This window comes from Copidosoma floridanum, unplaced genomic scaffold, assembly GCF_036245765.1.
Source record: "Copidosoma floridanum isolate Cflo_tuat_1 unplaced genomic scaffold, Cflo_Japanese_pri ptg000023l, whole genome shotgun sequence".
Taxonomy (NCBI): Eukaryota; Metazoa; Arthropoda; class Insecta; order Hymenoptera; family Encyrtidae; genus Copidosoma; species Copidosoma floridanum.
In genome coordinates this window covers 2724095-2749329 of record NW_028321900.1, presented here as the reverse complement: position 1 = coordinate 2749329, position 25235 = coordinate 2724095, and the positions used below count along the sequence as shown (strand labels likewise).

Sequence of the window (25235 nt, the reverse complement as noted above, 5' to 3'; positions counted from 1 at the left end):
TTTCAAATTAGTAATTCCATGTGTTTTTTCATATGGAATTACGTATGGTATCACTAAGCTATTACCCTTTATGTAATGCCACATGTAAAACCATGTGTAATGCCATATGGCTTTCCTGAAAGTTTTACAGAAGTAATTCTACATAGAATTCCGACATTTTTTTTCAGGTGGGGCGCATACGTAGTTGAGGAATTATCGAAAAAACTCCTTACTAAAGCGAGATATCGAATGCCCCGATCAGACCCCAGGGCAGGCATGGCAATGCACTCTGCAGAGGTGTACTACACCTACACCTCAATGTTAAGGTGTACACCTATGGATGAGTACACCTATAGTCGAGGTGTACTTGCTTGGTGGGCACATATAACTATACGTATGTGTGCATACTATGTATTACCTTCTGTGTACCAGCCAGCAGTATAAAAAGTTGTTTACACTTTACTTTAGCACAAGATTACAAGATATAAAGTGTTTTCTGTAATAATTTTTATCACTAATTAGACATACTTATGTATTGTTTTCATAACATTCGTTATTTATCATTCATAATATACTCAGAGAAGAGTGTTTCATTGTGATTTATTGATGTATTTCGATATATAATTACATCCAATATCTCTGGGAATAAGTGTTTTATAAAGATAGTAATTGATAAGTTATAACAAAAGGTTAGTTTCTCCATCCAAAATAATAGAATTGAAATTCTAGACTGATATATTTTCAAATAAACTGTTAAAAGGATAAGAACACACTGTGGATGTAGTTTATTCAATTTATAATTTAGACAATTATACAGTTAACCTCTGTATAACATGTTTTAAAAACAAAATTAAGTTTGCATGTATTTATACTTGAAATTCTGTCTCATATTGACTTATATATTTTTATTACTTAAGTACACTGCTTATAATTCTGTTTATTTATATGACTACTACCATTTAATTTTTAATAGTACAGTAGTACTGCAAGATAAATATAAGGTTTATGTGAAAATATAGAGTTTCTGAAAGTGGATAATTAATTGCCATTTTTAACACTCAGCAAAATTCTTTAATGGCCATGTAGGTATCATATTTTTTCAGAGCAATAGTAATGTAAACAGTTGAACTTAAATGATTTCTCAAAAATATTAGCAAATGGATTAATAAATTAAAATTAATTAATATTTGTCACTCATATTATGTCATCACATAGTAATGTATTTTTTCAGATTGTTGATTTTATTGTACAGCATGTTTCGACAAACCAGAATTGATTGGTCTGGATTTACAAAACTGCGCAACGACATAACACAAAATATCGAGGCTGCAATGTGTATCAATTGCAAAAAAATATTTCAGACAGTTTCTCATAATCGTTTCAGGGAACACAGGTACTATGTCCAGTTTGGTTGGGTATACCGTATTAAACCATTACTATAAAATTCTGTTCTTCCAATATTTGAAAAAAAAATCATATTTTGGATGCCAATAAAACATCAATAATATTAAGAGTTGGAATCTATTATTATAAATATTTTGTTTATGATTTAAATATAATTTTCTATTATACTATTTTTAAGGATAAAATGTCTTGATGTTGAGAATCAGAGAGATTACCAAGATAATGACTTGAACGTTTCAAAGGATGTAGATCAGGTGAGGCTTTTTTTCAAATCATCATTAATTATAAATCACCATTTTATAGGTGTTGTCTTACCTAATTATAGAATACTTCTTGGAATATTTTTAGTTCACTTTTTTTTTACTTTTAATCAATCTGACCACTGCACAATATGTATATATTTTTTGCACTTAAAAATTAGGCATTAATAAAAAATAGCTTTTATTAATAACATCCAAGTGTAACAAATTTTTTAGTTCAACTTATTTTTCTTTTGAAAAACACAAACCATGTCTATAAGACTTCAGTTAATAAATTCAGTAAACAAACGTGATTACTACACAGTAAAACAGCCGTATAAGGTATCATAGATAGATGGTGGCTGTTTCACTTTTACATAATCTCATTTTTTATTTTTCTTATAAAATAATTTTCAATTAATTTTTTTTTATTAAAAAGAACAGGTATAAGAATTTATGTAAATTATTAAATCAGTTCTTGGTCGATAATTAATTATATGTTCTTATGAAAGTTTGTATACTAGTTTTTATATGAGAACTGACATGTCAGTTAAGAGATTCTCGATTTTGTTATAAAACAATTTATCACGTTATTAAACAGACCATTGGAGATTAATGTTTTTTCCAGCATAAAGACCGTATGTTAAAGAATAAAAGATACTTGTTTAGAGAGAACACAATTAATGTGTTAGGTTAGGAAATATAAAGAATTCATTGATTTTTTAAAAACTCTATTTTAATCCAAGCAATTTAGCCAAATAGTCAAATCTTTTTTTTAACCATTCAATCCATTCATATTTTTATTACGATAAGGTATGATAAAATATACATAGTATGTGTTTTTTACCGAGATTTACAACATATCAACCCAAAAAAAAAAAATTAAACGGACTATTTTTAGGTTTTCTTGTAAAGTACTTATAAAAAAACTTGCATATGACTAGAAAGAAAAAAGTTATAATAATATACATCCAAGAATTACAGTTGTGACTTTTGTTGTCTTAACTCCGAAATAATGTAGCAAAACTTTATTTTTAAATATTATATCTCATTTTAAGTAATCTGATCAAACGAAACTTTCCAAGTGGACGATTTATTCTTAGAAACAAGGGTTTAAGGAGGCTCCCTCGTGTAGGGGTGCCAACCGAAATTAAGATGAAAAAAAAAATTAAGTAGTTGGTACGGATACCAACATAAATATATAGACACGTAGTAGAGTCAGTGCTTAGCAGAGTACGTAGCAGAAAAAATAAGCTGACGTATGTCTTTTTTTGCAATTATTTCAGTTTAGCCATATTTCTCACGACGGCATTTGAAAGATGAAGTTAAAATCTACAATACGTGTCCCAGGAAAAAATAATTCATAACAACTTATATAAGATCTTAGATAAGATCTTATGTCAATTCTTATATAAGATCTTTTTTAAGAATTTACAGTTGATTATCGACCAAGAACTGACATAAGAACTTACATAAAATCTTATGTCAGTCCTTATAGAAAAAAAAACTTAATAAAAATTTTAGAAAAAAATCTAAAAATAAGATTTTTACACGGTATCAGCCTTCTACGTGTTACCATCCGTATGATAACAGCAATAATGGGGTAACTTTCCATAAATTTTTAAAAGAATAAATAAATATAATTTACAAGTAATTCAAAAATGCATTAAAAATACTTCAAAACTCCATTTTTGGTGTTATCATACGGATGGTAACGACGTCGAGGACGGTTATACCATGTAAAAATCTCATTTTTAGATTTTTTTTGTATTTAATTTTTATTAAGTTTTTTTTTTCTATAAGGACTGACATAAGATCTTATGTCAGTTCTTGGTCGATAATCAATTGTAAGTTCTTAAAAAAGATCTTTGATAAGTTCGTATATAAGAATTGACATAAGATCTTACCTAAGATCTTATATAAGTTCTTATGAATTATTTTTTCCTGGGGTATACTCGCAATACCCGACACTTTCGATTGAGGTTGCAGATCGTTATTTTTACTATGTCTGCCATAACCGCTATTATCAAAAAAGCGAACTTCAAGCGTTAATTTCTCCAGATTTTGTTCGATGAAGGGTATAAATAATGGCACCGTTAGATTCGGCATGATCTAAACTACTTAATGACATATATCTCATTTGGCGACACTAGGGGAAGAAAGCCTCCTTAAAAGGCTCTCTTGTTAAGAGATGCCAACCCACGTCGTAGGTCGTAGGTCACAAATTTGCTCGTAAACTCAGGTATAGTTGGCATCACTGGCGCAAGGGAATATCGGCACACCTGTGGAAATAAAATGACTCGATGAATTTTCAAAAGAATATCTCGAAATTTTCCAGGGTAACACTTCCTTTGATAGGCGTCATTTCAAAGAAGGGGTTTTTTCTACAAAACGTGTGCACTGTTATTACGGGAACTGTTGGTTTATTCGAGTTATTAGGTTACTTTCATCGTGTCTGCGAGCTGTGCTATAATAATACGTGTTAGAAAGTGCTGTTACGTGGAAATTGTAGAGTTTCGGGGTGTAAGGGGATTGAATACACGTGGAAGAAAGTATATGTTCGTTTATTAGAGTCTCAAGGCGAGAGCAGTCGCGTGCGTAGCGTTAGGTTCGGAGGCTGATCGGAGAGAGAGGGCGGGAGAGCTGATAACGCTCTGGCCCGCCGCCGAAAGGTGATCATCATACTCTGTATCCGCTGCTCATGCGCCGTGAGAGGTGAGTCTTGGGCGCGAACTTACAAAGGTTCTAGATACTGTACGTCACACGTCCGAGGCCACGCGGTCATCGTCCTCGATGGCCATACTGGTTTGTGTGTGCGAGTATATTTGTGTTATGTTGTCTGTGAATTATTTGTGTATAGATAATTGTTCTTGTTTGCGCTGCTCTCTTTACATTATTTTTGTATAATTATATTCTTTGTATCGTTACTATTTATTTAATTATTCTTAATATTTTTTATTTTTTTTTATTAATTTGTTTTTTTTTTATTATTATTTTTTTTAATCTGTACACATCTTATGTATAACCCTTTTTATTACATCGTCAGTCTCAATAATCATCGCGGATTGGTTGTTAACTGAGCTGGTAGTCTTCTGCCTTCTGATCCTACCCGTTTGCCCAGTAGCACTTGTACCTCTCGTGCATTAAGGTGGTTCTTCACGATGGTGCCGTATCAAAGCGACACGGGACCCTGTGATTTTCTAATTTTCGATTAGCGCATTATTTGCAACATAAAATATGTTGTACTGGCACTTGACTATAATATCATTGCATTTACATACAAATAAACAAGCTAATAAAGTCAGAGTAAGAGTTGTAAAAAAATTTTTTTTTGACGCAAGGTTCTGAAAATGGCATGTACGCTCCTACTCAAGCAGACGTTGCCGCAGTTTACACGGCAGACATTTCGTTTACGATTAAATATCGTATACTATTTCCCTGATTAGCCCAAACTTTTGTTATATTATTAGAAAGCTGAAAAGTTCTTCTTTCACTACAAACTTTTTCTATTACGATCTTAAGTCTACTTTACGAGATATTACATGATATCGTAGTATGGAAAAGTAACCTACATAAGAACACATGTTAAAAGTGCATTTTTTGACTGACTTGTTTTCAAAAATTTGCCTGATAAAGGGACTTGAAATTTTAAAGAAAGATGCCTTATAACTTTAATAACAATCCCTCCAAATTTCCCTGTAAGTTTAAGTAAATGGGTTAGGTGAAGAACCACCTTAACCATGGCCCTCTGGGTTGACAAGTCTTGTAGTACTGAGTTGGTGTTTCCGCGGTTCCTCTCCCGTCCGCCTGTAATCATTCTCAAACCTTTAAGTATTATTGGACCCCCCCATTTTAAAAATCCAAAAGATCCGGCTGCCACTCCTAGTGCTATTTCCGTTGCCAACAATGCGTATTCCTTCCAATTTGAGAATTCCTCCTTTGTTTGTACTAACTCGTGTGCCCGTTGGAGTATATCCGCTAGCTTAGTACCTGTTTTTATCCTATCGTCAAGTCCGTGCTCCTGGTTATCGAGTTCCTGTAGTCCGTCTCTTTTTATCACTGCTTCCATTAATTCCAATAACATACCTCCTTCAGTTCCTTTCACCTTTTGTAGTATATCCTTCAAGTTTAGACTTGCGCTTTCAAGCTTCATTATGCGATTTTCACCTTCCTCTTGTCCTGGATCCAGTCTTGTATCCGATGCTTGAGCTATACAGTCCCTTGCTAAGCTGACTACTCCAGAATCCACCACCTTCAGTGTCTTGTGTTCGGTGTGTTCACACTGTATGTGGACTTTGTCCTTTCTCGTGGTGGTAAAGGCATGTTGGTTTTTAGCATGGAGACGTGTCCAAAATGTGCCCTTTAACTTGGCTAATATTATCGGACATTCTTCTGGTTTCTTCACTGCAATCCCCAATATGATACGAAACTCACAGGGGTGGTCCTCTTCGACTTCCTGTGTTGGCTCCATTTGTGTGCATATTCGTGTTTTTCCTAGTCTTTTACATAGTCTTATCACCTCTTGCGGGATTGGCGTAAATCTTTTCTCACTAACACTGCTCGCTATGTATTCGTATGTTGGCTGTAAATATGCCACTAAATCCGTAGTATTTAAGCCTTTTTGTTCCACTGGCAATGATGATATCCTAAGAAGGTCCAATTTTTCTTTCGTAACCAGTGGTATCCGTATGTAATATATTATTCTGTCGTTAAATGCCATGGTCGTTATTTCTGAGATTTCTCCAATTTCTTCTTCTGTAGTTATATTTTCGCTTACTGGGAACTGTAGATCTGGTCTCAGCTGCTCTGCCAAAATTTTTGCTTCCAAAATCGCTCTCAATGCCGCATCTGGTATATGTGTCGTTCCCCGACTCGCCAAGTATATTATGTCCACCGTTGTTCCAAATTTTGTTAAGAGTTTCTCGGCTAAGTTCTCAAATTCGCCCACCATTTCTGTAACTCTGTCATAATTGCCGAAGTACTCTGCAAAAATTTTTAAACCTTCCTCCGTTATTCTTCCAGCTTTATCTTTAAACGTTTTTATATCTTGAAGGTATTCTTCATGGTTTCCATATGTTATGACTCTAATTTGTTCCGTTAAGTACTTAGTTGTTTCCATTGTGTTAGTCGGGATCGCCTCTACTAGCTTTTGTATTTTCTCTTTTTCCGCGTCAGTCACACCCCCCTGCAGCGCCTGCACCGTCTTGCTTTGATCATCGATCTTTTGGCCTACTACTGTTCTTTATGCCTCTTTTACCCTATCCAAGGCCCTTAGGACTTTTCCTGCCGTGTACTCTACTTGTTCTATACATTCGTGTTTCTTTTTTATCGTCACCCTGCACTTCCATTTTGCTTGCTTTTTCGCGTCTAAAAACGAATTTACCTCCTCGACAACGTCATTCCAATCTACATACCATATCATTTTCCAAGTTGATGCGACTGCTTGGACTGGGCCCAAGCTCTCTACCAATATTCCAGGGTTTCTTTTAATTTCCTCTATCTCTCCAGGTTGCTGTGTCACCGGCATGGTTCCAGCCCTGAAACATAAGATTTGTATTTTTTTGTCCATACCGTTTTGATTGCTGATCTCGTAAGTCGTCCGAAGGCCACGCTTACGAGAGAAGTATACTACTTTGGTCTTGTTGTTTCTGATATCTCGTTTTTTTTTTTTTTTTTTTGCTTCTTACTCTGATGCGATTTGTTTTTGTTATCCTGTTTTATTCCCCGAGTTCCCTATTATCTAATAATTGGGTTTTTATAACGCATGCTTTCTTGATTTTGTCTACGTGTGTAATTCTTGTTTCATTGCCACGTTTCAGTTTTATATTGTGGTTTTTGTAATTTATTCCTACGATTTCGTATGGTCCTTCGTAGTGATCCTCATATTTCTTTCTCGGCTCTTTAAGAACATAGACCATTTCCCCTTCCATGAAAAATCTTGTGTTCAATTTTTTGTCGTAATAATATTTAGACCTGTACTTAGCTTGAACTTGATTCATGGCTGCTATTGTCCTTAGCCGCGTCATTGTTTTTATTACGTCTTCTACATATTCATCATACGTTTGTTCATTCATTGTTTTCTTGAAGCTAGATGGAATTCTGGCTGGGTAGCCCAGCAATACTTCTTGAGGCGCTATCCCCGTTGCTGAGTGTTTTGTCGAATTGTAAGCGCACATGCACATGCCCAAATGATCGTCCCAAAAGTCATCTTCATTTACGTACGACTTTAAATATTCCGTTAATGTATGATGCATTCGTTCTATTGCGCCGTTACTCTGTGGATGGAAGGCTGTTGTTCCCATTTTGTCTATTTTAAATACCCTTGCGAACTCTTCCAACAGTTTGTTTTGGAAATGTGCCCCTCTGTCTGACAGCATTTTCTCTGGGGCGCCAAAGTATGCAATTACTCTGTTTAAAAGTGCTTTTGCTGTTTCTAACGCCGTCGCTCTCTTTACTGGTACAAGAATTATATATTTCGTGAGCCAGTCCTAAATTGACAATATGTGACTATTGCCATGAGCCGATGGTTTGTTTATCGGGCCATAAAAATCAATTGATATTTTTTCAAATGGCCTAGCTGGTGTATCTGTTACGACTAGAGCCTGTTTTGTTCTTACTCTAACAAGTTTTTTAGATTGGCATGATTCACAACCTAACACGAACTGACGTACGTCCTGTCGTATATTTCGCCAGTAATAGTCTTTCGCAATTTTGTTGTAAGTCTGGTTCATACCTCTGTGGCCTCCTACCGGTGACTCGTGGTATTCTTTGAGTACATCAAATCGTTGCTCCACAGGTGGAACTACTAAATTATTCAAGTACAACACTGCCGATATTTTTGTGTTTTCGAAGGTGTTTTCAAATTGCTCTGTGAAATAGTCCCACTGTGATACGCTTAGTATTGCTAGATCTCGTATAATACCTACTGACGTCAACTTGTTAAACAACATGAGCTGTTTTAAAGACGATATGCATTTCTTAATATCCGATTTTAATCCCGCACTGTCAAAGTGCTCTTTCACGTATAACTGCATTACTGATACTTTTCTTGCTCTAGATAGGAAGACCTCTCCAACCCTCCTATTTTCTTTATTCATGGTTGTTGGATTTATATAACCTCTCTCGTGAAGCGCGTCTATGGCTTCTGTCTCCGGCATATTTTCTGTTATTGTACAGAAGGCTAAGTTGTCAATGTATCTAAATGGGTGTTCATTTATTTTCTTAAGCCTTTGGAATGGTGGTATATCCTTATCTTCCTCTGGCTTCCAGGGTGGTTTTTGTACTGGTAGTCGTGTCCGGCAAGCTCTGTACCTATCTAAACCTGGTATACTTATATTGATTTCGCCATCATCTGTGCTTTCGGCATTATCACCTGCCATCATGTTCGCATTAATTAACTCCTTTCCATTTTCATTATCGCTAACTTCTTTTTCGTGACTTTCATTGTTTACGTCGTCATCTGATATTTTTGGTGTTTCTTGTTCCACTATTGGGCTAGGCTCATCCGGTGGTTCCGGTGGAGGTGGTGGCGGATCGCGCTTCTTTGGTATTCGTTTTTCTTTTGATCCAGAATCTGACTCATCACTCGTCTCGTGATCTGTTTTGTTGTCTTCCTTTGTTTTCTTATTAACTCTACCCTTGATTTTCTGTCTCGTATATGGGAACTTGTTTTCATTCCTTTTCCTCAATGTTGCTCGTCTCGTCCCTCGTACTATCTTACTGTCTTCATCACTTGAATTTTTGTATAATTCATCCATTGATTTATAGCGTTTTTGTCCTTTTTCGCAGAGTGCCTGATAGTGCTCCGGCTCATACCGCATGTGCTCATATTCATCTCTTTTTATTCCTGTGTAGTGATGACACATTGGAGGTCCATCTCCATTTACGTAGTGCACACATATGTTCTTTTTGAACTCCTTCTGATTTTTTTTCTTCCCCGGACGTTCGATCCTCCGAAGTGCTACGACTTTTTGAGCTTCTCTCCCTACTGTCGTCTCTCTCTTTCCCATGCTCTGATCCGTTCAAGCCTATTTCAATTTCCTCCAAATTATTGTGTTTAATTTCTGGTCTTTTTTCCCAATTCACTATTATATTTTCTTCAGTCTGTGTGTTTTTTACAGGAGTGACAGAAAAATTCTGTCTAATTCTGTTTAGAGTGTCGAGCTGCCTTTGTCTTTTCTTCCTTTGCTTTTGCCTTGTTTGGTGGTCTATGACGACATAAGGTGTGCTCGTTTTTTGTACCCCTTTTATCCAGCCCTTCTCTTTCTTCATGTGCTCTAATTTATTCTTTAGTGGCCCCTGCGATAAGATTTTCTCTTCAGTTTGTTGGTTTTCCTCAACTTCTTCTTCCGAACACAATTCCACTTCAGTCTTTTTCTTCCTGGCTTTTTTATGTGATGAATCTAAGTCTGATTCCACTACTACCTTCTTTAACTTACCGTCGATCCGTATTTTTGATTTTGCCCTAATTTTGAACATACGCGCTGGTGGGCCATCACTTACTACACCCTCTTCCTTCTCTTGTTCATCTGCCATTTGATACAGTTCTATTCGTGGTAGTACTGGGTTCTTTTCGCCCTCTTTTACGACTGGATTTCTTGAAAGAGCATCTGGTGCGTTGTTTGAGATACCGGGGCCATAAATTATATCGAAATCGTAACCACGCAACTCTGCCTTTAATCTGTTGAACTGAATGTCGGGTTTTTTGGACGTGTTAAAATGTTTCAACGGCTCGTGATCCGTAACCACCGTGAACTTCCTGCCATACAGATCAGGTCTAAACTGTTCCTTTGCAAAAACTACTGCTAGCAACTCCTTATCGTACGTTGGATATCTAAGTTCACTACCCTTGAGGCACCGTGACGCATATTCACATGGTCTATCCTTACCTATCTCTCCCTGACTAAGGATTGCTCCGATGGCATAATCCGACGCATCTGTTGTAACAATGAACGGTTTACTTAAGTCCGGTGCTGTTAATACAGGTTCCGAACATAGCGCATCCACTAGTTTTTTAAAAGCCTCTTCCTCTTTTTCGCCCCATTTAAACTCCGTATTCTTCTTTGTCATTGTAGAGAGTGGTCGCGCTATCTTTGCATAATCTTTTATGAATTTCCTGTAATATCCCGCGAATCCAAGAAACTGCTTAATTTTCCTTGAATTTGTCGGTCTTGGATATTCTTTTGCGGCTTCGATCTTCTTCGGGTCCATCTTTATCTTACCATTTCCAACCACGTGACCAAGGACTTTTGCTTCCTTCTTCAAAAATTGACATTTTTTTGGCTCTATGGTCATGTTTGCTTTTGCCAGTCTTTCTATCAATTTTTTGAAGCGTTTTTCATATTCTTCGAGAGTTGCTGCGAACACCATGATGTCATCCATGTATACTTCAATTTCTCGCCCTTGTAGATCGGCTAGAGCTAACGTTATCGCCCTCAGGGTATTTGGTGACTCTGAGCACCCCATTGGCATACGTTTATATTGATAGTGCCCGTCGGGTCCCGAGAATGCAGTTTTATGCGCGTCCTCTTCTTGAATTTTAATCTGGTGGAGTCCACTCTTCAAATCAACTACTGTGATGTACTTAGCGGCCGCTAAGTGCTTCAATATGTCGCTTTGAAAGGGTAGTGGGTAACAGCTTCCAACAGTTATTTCGTTCAGCTGTTTGAAATCTGTGACCAGTCGCCACCTTTTCTCGCCGTTTCGTCCTGGCGGTTTAGGCACTATCCATATATTTGAGTTATATGGGGACGTTGACGGTTCTATTATATCCAAATCCATCAATTTTTGAATTTCTCTCCTGATGTTTTCCTTCACCGCGGGTGGGTATCTATATCTTCTGACCACTACTGGCTTATTTGTTGTAGTCTCTATTTTGTGTTTAATTAAATGAGTTGTTTTTAACGGTTCTCCGTCCAACCCAAACACAAACGGGTTCATCGATATTAATTTTCTTACGTGCTGTAACTCTTCTTCGTTACAGCCCTCAGTGTCGATCAGTGTCATAATTTTTTCAATTCTTTCTTCGACACTTTTTATATCACGGTCTTTTTCCGCGTACGTGTCGATTTTTTTATCTCCATCTACGCTTTTATATCTCAATCTGTATTTTTTTTCTATTTCTTTTTCTTCCAATTTGACTTCCTCGAGCAAGCCTACAAATGCAGTCTCTTCTTCTCTGGCGCCGTCCCCCCCGTTGCCAGATATTTCCATTTCCTTCACTTCTTCGCACTCTATCAGATCCACTTCCGGTACTGTAATTCTCCTTTTTTTGTTTGAAAAATTGACGCATTCCGCATAGATTTTACCTTTATTATTAGTGCCGTAAAAGTCTCCAAAATGCACATGTTCTCCCACATCTTGAAGTGGCACAAATCCAACTTGAATCTTTCCGAATTCTTTTTTGACTCTCGCATATATAACCTGCCTGGATCTCGCTGCTATCTCGAAATATTCTGCCGTCTTCGGTGGGGTTTCTACACCACCTAGGCTAAGTGTATTTGTTTTTGCGCCCACCTCGCCATTGTATTTTTTAAACATATCCCATCCAAGGATTCCGTCTACTTCGATCGGAAAATCCTGCGGGACTACATGGAAAGTGCACTTCATACCATGGATCATTTTGTCCACCGTGCCCTTTGTTTCACGTTCTCCATGAGTTACTCCAATTATTTTTACTTTTACATTCTCATCCAATGGCGAATTTTCTTTTATATAATCTTCTTTTAGTATCGAGATCTCAGCACCCGTGTCAGCATAGAAATCTGATCTTTTATTTCGGAAATCTTCACTCTCCAGCGTTACTGTTGGCGGTCTGCGTCCTACTGCTGCATAATTAACTAGTACCGTCGTGACTTTTTTCTTGTCCTCTTTTCCCATTGATATATTTTTATCTTTTAGATTTTTTTAAAAATTTGGTTCGATTTGTTGACGAGTATTAATTTTGTTTTCGTTTACCTCCTTTCCCCACACCTCCGACTGAATTGGTTTTTCTTCTTTTTCTCCAATTTTTACATCGTTTACTTTTAGTCCTTTAAAAAACGTAGCCACTTTTTCCCGATGCTCGATGTTGGGGGAGTACTTCGAGCATCGTTCTAAAAATTCGGCTTCTGTTTGCTAGAGATATCACCCCGTCTAGGTTCAGCCTCCCTTGCGTCTTGTGTCCCGTTTGTGTGTCTAGGCTCATAACGCTCGTTACTTTTCCAATCATAATTATTTTGGCTATCATCCCTGCCACTTTCTCTTTGGCCGTAATTTCTGCCATTCGGCTCATAATATCTATTATTACTATTATTATTGTTGTTATTGTTTTCGCGATAAGCATACCCTCTTTCAAAATCTCTCCCATATCTGCCGTAGTTGTATTTATTCTCTGCCTGAGCCATATTATTATGTCTGTAGTCTCCGGGTCTTCTTCCACTATCATTATATGATCTTCCACCTCTTCTTTCTTCACCCCTATCCTGGTACCTTGTATAGTACGGTGTTCTGGTCTCCTCACCGCGACCTTTCTTCACTAGCAGCCCTTTTCTATGTCGTGCCACAATGAACGGCACTCTTCTGCTTTGTGCCCAATTCGGCCACAATAGTTACACTTGTTTACCTCATCTTCCTTTTTGTTAAATTATTTTTCCCATCTCTCATATTTATTGCTGTCTACTCGATGTGATTTCATAGCCATCATATCCTCGACTTTCAATGCCAATGTAATGGCCTTTGTTAGCGTTATGGGCCTATGCATAGAAACTTCGTGGTTGTACGGGGGATTAAGGCCTAATATATTGGGTCACTACTTCTTTTTGAATATTTTTCTTAAATTCCTGCCTTAACATTTCAGAAACTTCAAGGTTTGCTTCTTGAAGCCCCATAGCCCTGTTAAACAACTTTTGCATGCGATCTGAGTATTCTTCTACAGATTCCCTATCCCTTTGTCGTTCCGACCTAATTTTTGCCATAACTGTCTCTGTGCTACTGATGGCCCCGTACCTTTCCGTAACCTCCTCGAGAAATTCTTCAATAGACTCAAACTGTGTGATTCTATCATTTAAATGTGCTGCCGCTCGACCTTTTAGCCTGCTGGATAGTGTTGCCAAAAAATATAGGACGTCTCTGTCGTCCACCTGTCGGCCTATTGCCCTTACTACCCTTGTGAACGCCGACAAATTTATTGGGTCCCCTGTAAATATTGGTATTGTTGGGATTATTGTGCTCAATTCTTTAATTGAGTAATTTATATTCTTCTCATACTCCTGGTGATGCGGCGATCTGTGTGTAGATCCACCTGTTGTTTGCTCCCACCTCTCCTGGTTATTTTTAAAATTTTCGAACTCCCGCATCGGTCTAGCTTTCCTTCTATCTCTGTTGTGGAATTCTCTTTCATTTTCTCCCCCCTCCCTTTCTGGCCATCTCTGGAGCAACTCTGTCTCCCTTCTCCAATTGCCAAGCTGATTCCTAGCGGGCCCCCTATCTGACTCATCCCCTTCCTCTCCACTATCATCACTACGCAGGGGCTCTATATATGATCCTGAGGCTTCGTTTTCTTCAATTATTTGCTTAAGGCTCTCTTTTTTTTTATCTCTTAGTACGACCGTCTTCATGCCCTTAAAAATTTTTCCAATTAAGTCTTTTGTTTTTTTGTTCGACTTTTCTAACTCTTTGACCGCCTCGGGATCGTGGCAAAATTGTAACCATAAACTGTCGTCTGTTACGACCTCCGCGTCTGCTAAGCGGTCCACCGCCCCACCTACAACGTTATCAATTTTTCCCGACTGCATTTTGTTTTATTCGCTTGGTTATTTTTGTTTGTGTTTTTTTTTTGTTTGGTTGTATTTGTTTGTTATGGGCCAATTTGATAAAACTTATCGCCCAGCAGTAATATTATTTACCGTTTATATAAATTTTATCTACCTGGACAGTATTGTAAGCGGTATGATCCAAAGCATTTCCGTGTCCGTAAACAATGTGTCCAAAGAAAAATATTGCTACCAGAGGGTGCGTGGTGTGATGTAGTTTCGTGTTTTGGCTCTCCCTTGTTTTATTTCCTGACGGTGCCGGCCTCCTGGATGGCTGCTGAGCGCCCACGCTGGTACTTGACACCTGCTCGTTTCTCACGTGTCTCGCCGCGTGTGTCTTCTTAACACTGTGTTTTTTTTTTTTTTTTTCTTGTTATTATTCACTGTTTCTTCTTTAAATTCTTTTTTTTTTTTATTTCACTTTTCTTTTCACGATAATTCTTTTTATTTCCACTTACACTGCACTGTGGGTGCTTCCCGACGACGAAAGAAAACCAAAAAAAATTTTCTATCACTTTGTCGTACACAACTCGCCACACGTCGAGCGCCAAAAATTGGGGGTCGGGTTATCTACAACCTCCTGTTACGTGGGAATTGTGGAGTTTCGGGGTGTAAGGGGATTGAATACACGTGGAAAAAAGTATATGTTCGTTTATTAGAGACTCATGGCGAGAGCAGTCGCGTGCGTGGCGTTAGGTTCGGAGGCTGATCGGAGAGAGAGGGCGGGAGAGCTGATAACGCTCTGGCCCGCCGCCGAAAGGTGATCATCATACTCTGTATCCGCTGCTCATGCGCCGTGAGAGGTGAGTCTTGGGCGCGAACTTACAAAGGTTCTAGATACTGTACGTCACAGTGCTACATAAATTAGAAAATACTTGAAATTTTTCAGGGTAAGCGATATAAATCATTATACCATCGGATTCAACACATTTTAATCTATTAAATTAATCTGGTCTAGGTTCGGGAACTACCACGAGGGGCCTCCTTAAGGATCAGGAGTTTTTCGTACCTAAATATGAATTAAAAAACAGAGAAAAGTTTTTTAAACTTAGAAAATTCATCGAAATTATTGATTTTTTGATAAATTCATTTTAATGACAGAAATTCTTGACAATAAAACAAAATATTTTTTTACCTCGTAATCCATCAAGAATCTTGGTATAGTAAAGGGACTAAACCAGACATAGTTCTCAGTTTTCGCCAGATTTCGTGATAAATAACTTTAAAAAATCTTTTAATTATCTTTCTAGTTTGTTTTATAGTTTTTTCATAACAAACTTCCTACGAAACTGAACTCAAAATAAGTGAATGTGAAATATACCCAAGTTTTGCATTGCGATCAAATTTGTTCACAATTACCTCAACAACATTTAAAATTTTTTTTTTCTCAACAGGTGTCGTTAAATAAAACAAGTTTATAAAACAATTTTTTTTTTTAATTAGAATGACCAGTGTTGTAGTACACGAAAAGTGAAAAAGAAAATTGAAAAAATCAAATGGTTAAAATTAGTTGTCTTGACGTGGTACTAGACTGCATTCACTGCAATGTAAGTTTTGTATTCGCTATGAGGATGAAGACCAGCAGCGCTCAAGCGGATATTTTCAAGACCTGAACATGTCATGAGCCAATGAGGAATGTATAGTGTATGATGAAAGCTTACCTCAGAGGGCGCTGGGGCCACTCGGTCCTGATTTATGAATGTATTAGGTTGCAATCGACAACCACACACAGAGAGACACACACGTATATATATACACATGTATGCACCCATAACGTTGTCTCTCTGTCTGCTTCTGTTTCTGCTCAGGCATCCGTATTCGCTGTGAGAGGGAAGACAGCCAGCGCTTGAGTCGGCTATTTTTTGCAACGCTGGTTGGATAGCGGACAACTTCAACAATGCCAAGTCTCGAAAAAATATTCATTACGGTTAATGTAATTTCTATACGCTTAAGCAAGCACTATTAAAAGATGATGTGAAAAATCAGCTTGACTACAAAAAATGTGTGAAGTGATGTTAGTGCGTGCGTAATTCATACGCCTGTAATAAAGTCGAGCAAACTAACCTTTTTCTGTTGTTTGGACTGTCAGATACATTAAATTTGACGTGACATGTTTTCTTGTGGTAGCCGCATCGAGCTATTTTGCTTGACTTTGTTACAGGCGTATGAGTTACGCACGCACTAAAATCACTTCACACATTTTTTGTAGTCAAGCTGATTGTTCATTCACATCATCTCTTAATAGTGCTTGCTCAACTGTACAGAAATTACATTAACTGTAATAAATATTTTTTCGACAGTTTTCGAGACTTGGCATTGTGGAAGTTATCCGCTATCCAGCCAGCGTTGCAAAAAATCCCCGACTCGAACGCTGGCTGTCTTGACACTCACAGCGGATACTATATGCATACTATTTGCAACCCAACTGATTTTTAGTATTATTTACTAATAAAACGTAACTTTAGGCGATTAGAAACCAAATAGTTTTTTAGTATTATGAATAAATTAAATACGCTTTTAGGCGAGTAAAAATTGGCGATTAGAAACCCAACAGATTTTAAATATAATTCATAAATAAAACATGCTATTAGGCGAGCAAGATCGGCGATAAGAATGCCAACAGTATTTTAGTATTATTAATAAATAAAATATGATCTTAAGCGAGCAAGCTTTGGTGATTAGAAACCCAACAGATTTTAGTATTATTGATAAATAAAATCTGCTCTTAGGGGAGCCAGCATTGTCAATTAGCAACTTAAATATTTTTGAGTATTGTTTATTACAAAAGTTTGTTCTTAGGTGAGCAAGCATTATGGATTAAAAAGCTAACTGTATTTTATTATTATTTAAGAATAACATATACCTTTGGTCGATCTTATATTAGCTATTAGCGACCTCACCGTTTTTTAGAGATATTTTATACAAAAATTTTCCCTTAGGCAATTGGTGATCAGCAATCTAAATGTTTTTTAGGGTAGTTTGGTAGTTCATAAAATATAATTTTACGCAAGCAAGTATTGGAGATTAGCAACTCAACAATTTTTTAGTATAATTCATGAATCAATTGGCTCCTAGGCAAACCATCTAACTATTAAAGATATTATTATTTAATAAAATGTACATGCCCAAATAAGCAGGCTATCTATGCGATGTAAACGCTTAGTATTTTAATGTTATCCAATAACTGGTCGATGTGATAAAATGACTCGAATTTGTACAAAGAAATAGTATGCAGACTGCGGTGCGAATGACGTAGTTATGTGTAGATGAATTTAAAATAAATGCAAGTGTATTATTATCATCGATTTACAAAATTATTTGGGCTAAAAGTTTGAAAATCTATACAACGCTTTTTTCATTAGAATATACCATTCGAATGGTCCTTATCGATTATATATTTATTTATAAAAATAATACAGTGGTACTTGTAGCTTCAAAAAGTTTGAGTTCATACATATTTGTATTTAATAACATCGACATACTTGTATTGCGTTTTTTTTTCAATAATATGACACAATTTAAACAATCCCATCATTTTAACCGCATTTTTTCTCCTATTTCATTGTTAATAAAACGGTAATTTCAACTAATCAAAAACCAACCTATACTTTCCGCACTTAAAATGTAAATCTCTAGTCATTTTCTAAAAAAACATAATTTTGGACTTTACTTAACAAAATCACTCACAAACACACACACACTAACCTCGCGCGTGCGGTTTAGGGGGTTAGAGCGGTACAATCAGTCTCAAAAGTTAATTCAAATTAAAAATTAGTGTATTTTATGACTATTCTTGATAAATCATGCGAGCTATTCCATATCGTACAGCAGAAGATTACTAACAAGTGAGAAAATAAAAAATTAATACTTCAAAATCGAATTTATGCTCCATATTTTATTTCTCATCTGCTGTATATAGATATACCAACAGCATTTTCGTAAAATTTTTAATTAAAGTATTTCTTAAACCGTTACGGCTTGCTTCCTCAAATTTGGATATGTTATTTTAATTGTTACTTACAACTACATACTAGTTTTTTGAAAGAATTGTAAAAATATTTTCCAAGTTGTTGGTAAAAATGTACATGTCGCGACGACGTTCTAGTAAGATCCTGTGTATAAGATACTAAGTTTGCTATTTTTTTTTCTCAAAAACTGTGACGTTACGGTTCCTGAAATTTCAATATGTTGTTAACGTAATGAAAACAAATGCATTACAATTTTTCGAAGACTGTCGTAAGAAATTTGTTTTTCGCTCTAACCCCCTTAAGATCAGTTCTAGACTAACTTTTTACAACTGTAAGACAGTTTAAATTGTTACATAATAAATAAAATTAAACTTATATTATACGTGCTATACTTCATGATATTACGTACAATTGATTCACTATTCATTTTCATCACATGAACAGCGTTTTTAGAACGAAGTTCTTTATGGCTCGACTCGGGGGGCTAGAATTTTAAAAACGACAGATTTTGATGAAACGGAAGTCGCTTATTTGCTTCATTCTTCCCCCTTTCCCTGCCCCTCGTGACGTATTTCCGATTTGGTCTTTTCCGCACAACACAATACCACCAGATCAAACTATACCACAGTACCACATTACACACATTTTCAATTTTCTTCAAATTATATTTCTTATTCTTTTAACCAATTTCCAAAAAAAAAAAAAAAAAAAAAAAACAGTTTCCAAAGAGATGTGAATTTCCAACCTCTTGTACACTAGCCGAGGCCCTTACCGACTCTACTACGAGCGCTCCCGATGTGAGAAACTCAGTTTGTTATACTTATCCTGTGGTTCAAAACTTATTTTTAATGGGAATATTTATTTACTATATATTCATTTATTTGCTTTCATTATAAATTTCATAAATGAACAAATAATTTATTTTAAAAAAAATTTTTTCTAATGAAACGTTTTTTTTTTTTTTTTCGAAAAAATTAATAAGTAGTATATTTTAGCAGAGCAGCTTTCCTTTGTATTAAAAAATATTTTTGACTTATATTTAATTTAGTACTTGCAATAAATGAATAATTGTTTTTACATTTTTTACATATTATCTCCTAATTAAAAAAAAAAAAAAAAAATACCGAACAATTTTTTTTTAACCTAAGCTCTTGCTGTTGCAATAAAAGCTAATAACTACTGCTATAGATAAATATTTAACAAATAAACAAATTATTGAAATGAACATATACAATAGAGTTGCAGAACGTATCAATAGTTTTTGGGGGTGCTTATTTCGAATTTGATAAGCAAATTATGTTAAAAGGTTAAATAATTATACTAATAATTAATTAATTCATGAATAAATTATGTAGGATCATTATTTAAGTATATAACGAAATACATATCATTTTCATGGTTTTTAAGGCCGCTTAATTCGAATTAGATAAGCAAATAATGGCAAAATGTCATTAAATAATTATATTAATAATTTCTTTTTACATACATATATATATATATATATAGAGTTACATATGATTTTAAATGTTTTTGAGGTTGCTTATTTCAAATTTGATAAGCAATTTAGACCAAAATGTAAAAAAAAAAAATAAAAATAAAAAGGAAATAATATAAAAAAAATGAAATAAAAAAAAGAAAATGAATTTAAAAAAAAATCAAAGAAAAAAAAATAATAAAATGAAAAATGAAAAAAAATGATATAAAATAAAAAAGACATAAAAAAATACAATTAAATGAAAAATAAAAAAAATATAAAAAAAAAGAAATAAAAAATTAAAAGAAACAAGCCAGGGGGTATAAATGGGTCATGGGACCCGCGGTAAGAACGAAGTTCATCAAACACAATTTCTCAGGTAACAAGGGGGTCGTGAGACCCATAGGAAGAACGAAGCTCTATAACAAAAACTTGAAAAACTAATAAAAAAAAAATTAGTTCAGTACTCACGATGGTTGAACTTCGTGAGTACTGTATTTATCGACGACGTTCTCACGAAGTTCAACCATCGTGAGTACTGAAATAATTTTTTTTTTTATTGGTTTTTCAAGTTTTTGTTATAGAGCTTCGTTCTTCCTATGGGTCTCACGACCCCCTTGTTACCTGAGAAATTGTGTTTGATGAACTTCGTTCTTACCGTGGGTCCCATGACCCATTTATACCCCCTGGCTTGTTTCTTTTAATTTTTTATTTCTTTTTTTTAATATTTTCTTAAAAATCAGTTGGGTATCTAATCACTGATGCTTGCTCAACTAAGAATAAGTTCTTTTAATTTAATGTACTTAATAACAGTTGGATTGCTAATCGCTAATTCTTGCTTACCTGTGGACAAATTTTATTTTTTAACAATACTCAAATCTGTTGGGTTTTTAATCGTCGATACTTACTCGCCTAAGAGCATATTTTATTTATCAATAATATTAAAACAACTGTTGGGTTTGTAATTGCCGATACTTGCTCGCTTAAGAGCACATTTTATTAATAAATATACTAAAAAACTGTTGAGTTTCTAATCGCTGATGCTTACTCACCCAAGAGCGTATTTTATTGATTTATAATACTAAAAAAAATATTGGGTTTCTAATTACCGATGGCTGCTCGCCTCATAGCATATTTTATTTATCAATAATACTAAAATCTGTTGGGTCATGTTTTCTTTTAACACATTTTTTAAAATGAAAAATAATAGTTAGAAAGGTAGAGTTGATTTAATGTTTTTTTTAAGTGATGGCAACAAAAATAAATCACAATCTGTATTTTCAGACGTATACTTTTATAACTTATTTTTTTCAGTCTGGTGAGAAATTGTTTACAAATAATCTTCAATAAAACCTAAAAAGCAATTTATTACAGGCTTTGTGGAGATTATGTGTCATGAAACTTATTAAAAATCATACATCATATCCATTTTATTATATATCTCTTACAGAAAATATCGATGGATCTGTACGCATAAAATGATTTGATTGTTTTGCCGAAATGGCTTTAATTGGGATGGAGTTTTCGAAAACTTAAATTTCCTCACCTTAAATTTTTTTTGTGCTTTTTGAACAATTTTTCTATACATCACAACATATTTATGGCACAAAAATCATTTTTATTCTTGGATGTTACATCACTGCAGTTAATTGTATTACAACAAAATCGAAAATGTTTTTCTGTAACGACGTAAAAACTTATTTTTTAACCCAAACTATGGCCGTCTGTGGCAGTCACATAATTTAAATTTTTTTTGTGGACTACAAAATTTTCGACTTTTCAACAAAAAAGGTGGATAAATAGAAGATATGTATATAATAAGCTTTGAGAAATTAATCAATACAATATGATAAAATCACATTTAAAAGTCTCCGTCACGTTTCACCATGGCCGTTGGAGTCCAAAATCGTAATCCTACAACTTATTGTTTTGAGATTGTTTTGCGTGAGGCTATTTAACTGTAATTTAAAGCGGTGGGGGGCTGTGGTACGAAGGGGGGTGGTGTAGACAGCCCCACTAAAACCATAATTTATTATAAGAAATATATTTATGTATATATAAAGATAGGTATGTGTGTAACAATAACAAAAATGAATCAAATTTTTTGAAACTTTGTAAATTTCGGGCTGTATATCAGATTAATAAATGAAATTAAAAAAAAAGTTATTGGTCAAGAGTAGCTTGGAAATATGTCTTAACTTTTGCAGCCGTATTATATAGTAATACAAATAAATACTTTTTTTTTCAGGAAAATTTTAGCACATGGAAAGATGAAAATGATGATCAACAAGAATTCTTGCACATTCTTCTTCTCAAGTTTTTTGTCACGGCGAACGTACCGTTCAAGCAAGTTGAAAATAAACATTTTTTAAATTTTGTTAAAGCTTTGACCAAATGCCAAATTGATTACAAGCTCCCGTGTAGAAAAACATTGAGCACAAGAATATTAAGTCAATTGCACGAAAAAATAGTTGAAAAAAAAAGGTTTACTTGAAAATACAAACAGCGTGTTAATTATGGACGGATGGAAAAATAAAACGACCAACCAAAAGTATTTAGTGTTCTCACTTCGAAATATCAATACTACTCAGACATTCTTCAAATTTTACAATTTTTCACTAGAAAAAGAAGATGGAGAGAATCTTGCTAAATTTATCAATTCTGCAATCAAAGAAGCTAAAGAAGAATACAATACCGATGTATATGCTGCTGTGACAGATAACGATTCTAAAATAGTGCGAGGTGTAAGGTAAGCAAAGACGACAGATGGAAAATCTTTAATCCAATCGACGTACTCTAGCCATAGTGGTAATCTTTTAATGAAATAATTCATAGATGAGAATTTTGTTTCAAGTATTAGAGAAATTATGAACACCTTCAGGAGTAACTCTGCAATGGAATCACTCCTTCTATGTAGAGGAGGTACCAAACTCAAAAGTCTAGCAGATACACGATTTTGCTACCTTCGTGACAGCTGCTTAAGCATAATAAAAAATATAGACATTTTAGTAGGTATTTGTGAAACTCATGAATCTGAGATATCTCAAAGCGTCATCGACAACATTAAAAATAATAATTTTCAAGACATGTTATTTACAATAATTAATAATTTGGACCCTATTTGTACTCTCATTAATAATTGTCAACACCCTTATTATAATATTGCTGACGCCGCAGAAGCATGGCTCTCATTATCTTTGCCAACTGACGAATACAGTCACATAATCTCTATTAGAAAAGACAAAGCTCTGTGGCCAGTTGCTTATGCTGCGAACTTACTACACAACAAGTACAGAGGTCATCTTCTCGATAATGCGCAAAAATGGGTGGCTGAAGAATTTTTAGCTGAAAATATGGATATGCAAATAAAACAAGAGTACGAAACTTATAAATTAACTTACGATGATTTTAAATTTTATGCAGAAAGCTGCGACGATGTTATTTCATATTGGAAATTGGTGGGTTCGCAACTACCGCTTTTGTCAAAGTTTGTTGTCAAATTAATGGTCTTGCCAGCCTCAACAGCACTTTTAGAGTCCTTGTTCTCCAACTGGACTTATGTACACAACACTCACCGGAATCGGCTTGGTGAACAGAAATCAGCTTGTTTAGTCGACATGTATTATACATTGACTAGAGAGTCTGTTATTGAGTAATTATGTTTTGCAGATTTTGTAACCGTTTAAGCTAAAGCATGGTTATAATAAATAACTCATATTAATACTTATATGAATAGAAATTATAATGGCTTTTATTGCATTTTAAATCCATATAATTATTGTACCACATCAACATAACTACACGTTTGTTGTTGCTGTAAAACAAAAACATTTAATTAGTTTTTTCTTATAACTATATTAGTTCTTGTTGTTTATCCGCAAAAATTCGAAATAAGTGCATTCATGTTTATTTTTTATTTATTTTATAATCATAACTTTAGTAATGATTACTTACATTTCTATTACTACTAACGTACGGTATGGGTTACAATAGCAAAATCTTTTATTCTTGAAAACCAAGTGGAGCGCACTGTAGTCATTCCCGAAGCGAATAATTATTGTGCCATAGCGTTCATGATTCAATGTTATTATGCTGTATATAAAACATCAATGATTGTGATCATGTTTAATTCAAATGAGAACACAGTAGCAGTTAGGATTTGTTAAATAAAAAATTTTTGTAACGTAATTTCTTTACATCTTAGTTTATACAGTAAAAAGTATTTAGTAATTTTGCTCAACAAAAAGTATATAAGTTTTTTATAGACATTTACTCATGCGGTAATGCTATGCATCTTTTTTAATATAATCTAACAGGACCAGCGATTTTTCTTTTCCTCCAAAAAGTTAGTACATACATGTATACATTTTTGTTTATTATTATTATTGTTTTCTAAGGTTTCGAAATAATATTTATCAATTGAATTGGTACAAAAATTAATTGCATTTCTTTATTTTAGGCCTCACTGTAAAGATCTTTCAAAGAGATTTTTTAAACATCGTGTGCGAGCTTGAGTATCAATTTCTTGTATGAGCGAATGAAAGGTGTATATGCCAATGTATACATAGCATTTGAAATTAATAGTAACTTGATTGACCAATAAATAAACGACCACCTACTCTTTACAACTGATAATTCTCTTTCCTTCTTTTTATAATGTTTCCTATAAATTTCTTTTCCTTTTTCCTTGTACATAGAACATCTTTTAGAAATTTATAATGTGAATGTAAATTTATAAAGCGAATGTATAAGCCCGTTTTTCGATCAACACGAACATGCTACGATTAAGAAATACATTCTTTATTAGAAAAAATAATTTGTATTAGCTCTAATTAGTTTTTACTTATTTCACCTTTATTTTTAGATGAATTAAAATTATTTATATTTCTGTAGCTTTAAACTAATCATATCTGAACATTTTTTTCACGAATTTGAGAGGTCGAAATGTGGGTATAGTTGTTATTAATTATGTATTTTAATTTTTAAAGAACTACCATTAGTTCTTTATCTGCTGCGTATTGTGTAGTTTGAACACGCATAGCCTACCGCATGTCAAGTTATCAAGTTTTTGCTGGCTTAGAAATAGTAATTTTTGCTAGACGTCTCTCTTACACCACTTATAGAGCCCTGACCAGTTGCTAACCGTAGCTACCACGTTTAGGTTCATTTAAAAGAAAAATTAGACATTATTTATGGATAGGTGGCTTAATCGGAGTTCAATAATACACTAAAATTATAAATTTGTGCAGATTTATTCGTGAAATATTAAATCATACATTTTTACTGACATACAAAGTAATCGTTTTGTGAGTATTATATATGCTTTGTTTTCCTACGAATATAAACATATGTACATCCATCTTGCAGTACTACAATTACA

At 34.6% G+C, this 25235-nt stretch overlaps 1 protein-coding gene across 1 annotated transcript; it reads left to right on the top strand.

Annotated features, from left to right (window-relative positions):
* The first annotated feature begins 609 nt into the window (after positions 1 to 609).
* Positions 610 to 23630, top strand: LOC149374030 (uncharacterized). Its single transcript, XM_089595016.1, has 4 exons — positions 610 to 668; positions 1211 to 1372; positions 1562 to 1637; positions 22104 to 23630. The coding sequence occupies exons 2-4, from the start codon at positions 1233 to 1235 to the stop codon at positions 22347 to 22349; spliced, it is 462 nt and encodes a 153-aa protein (XP_089451142.1). The 5' UTR covers positions 610 to 668; positions 1211 to 1232; the 3' UTR covers positions 22350 to 23630.
* Positions 23631 to 25235: the final 1605 nt, after the last annotated feature.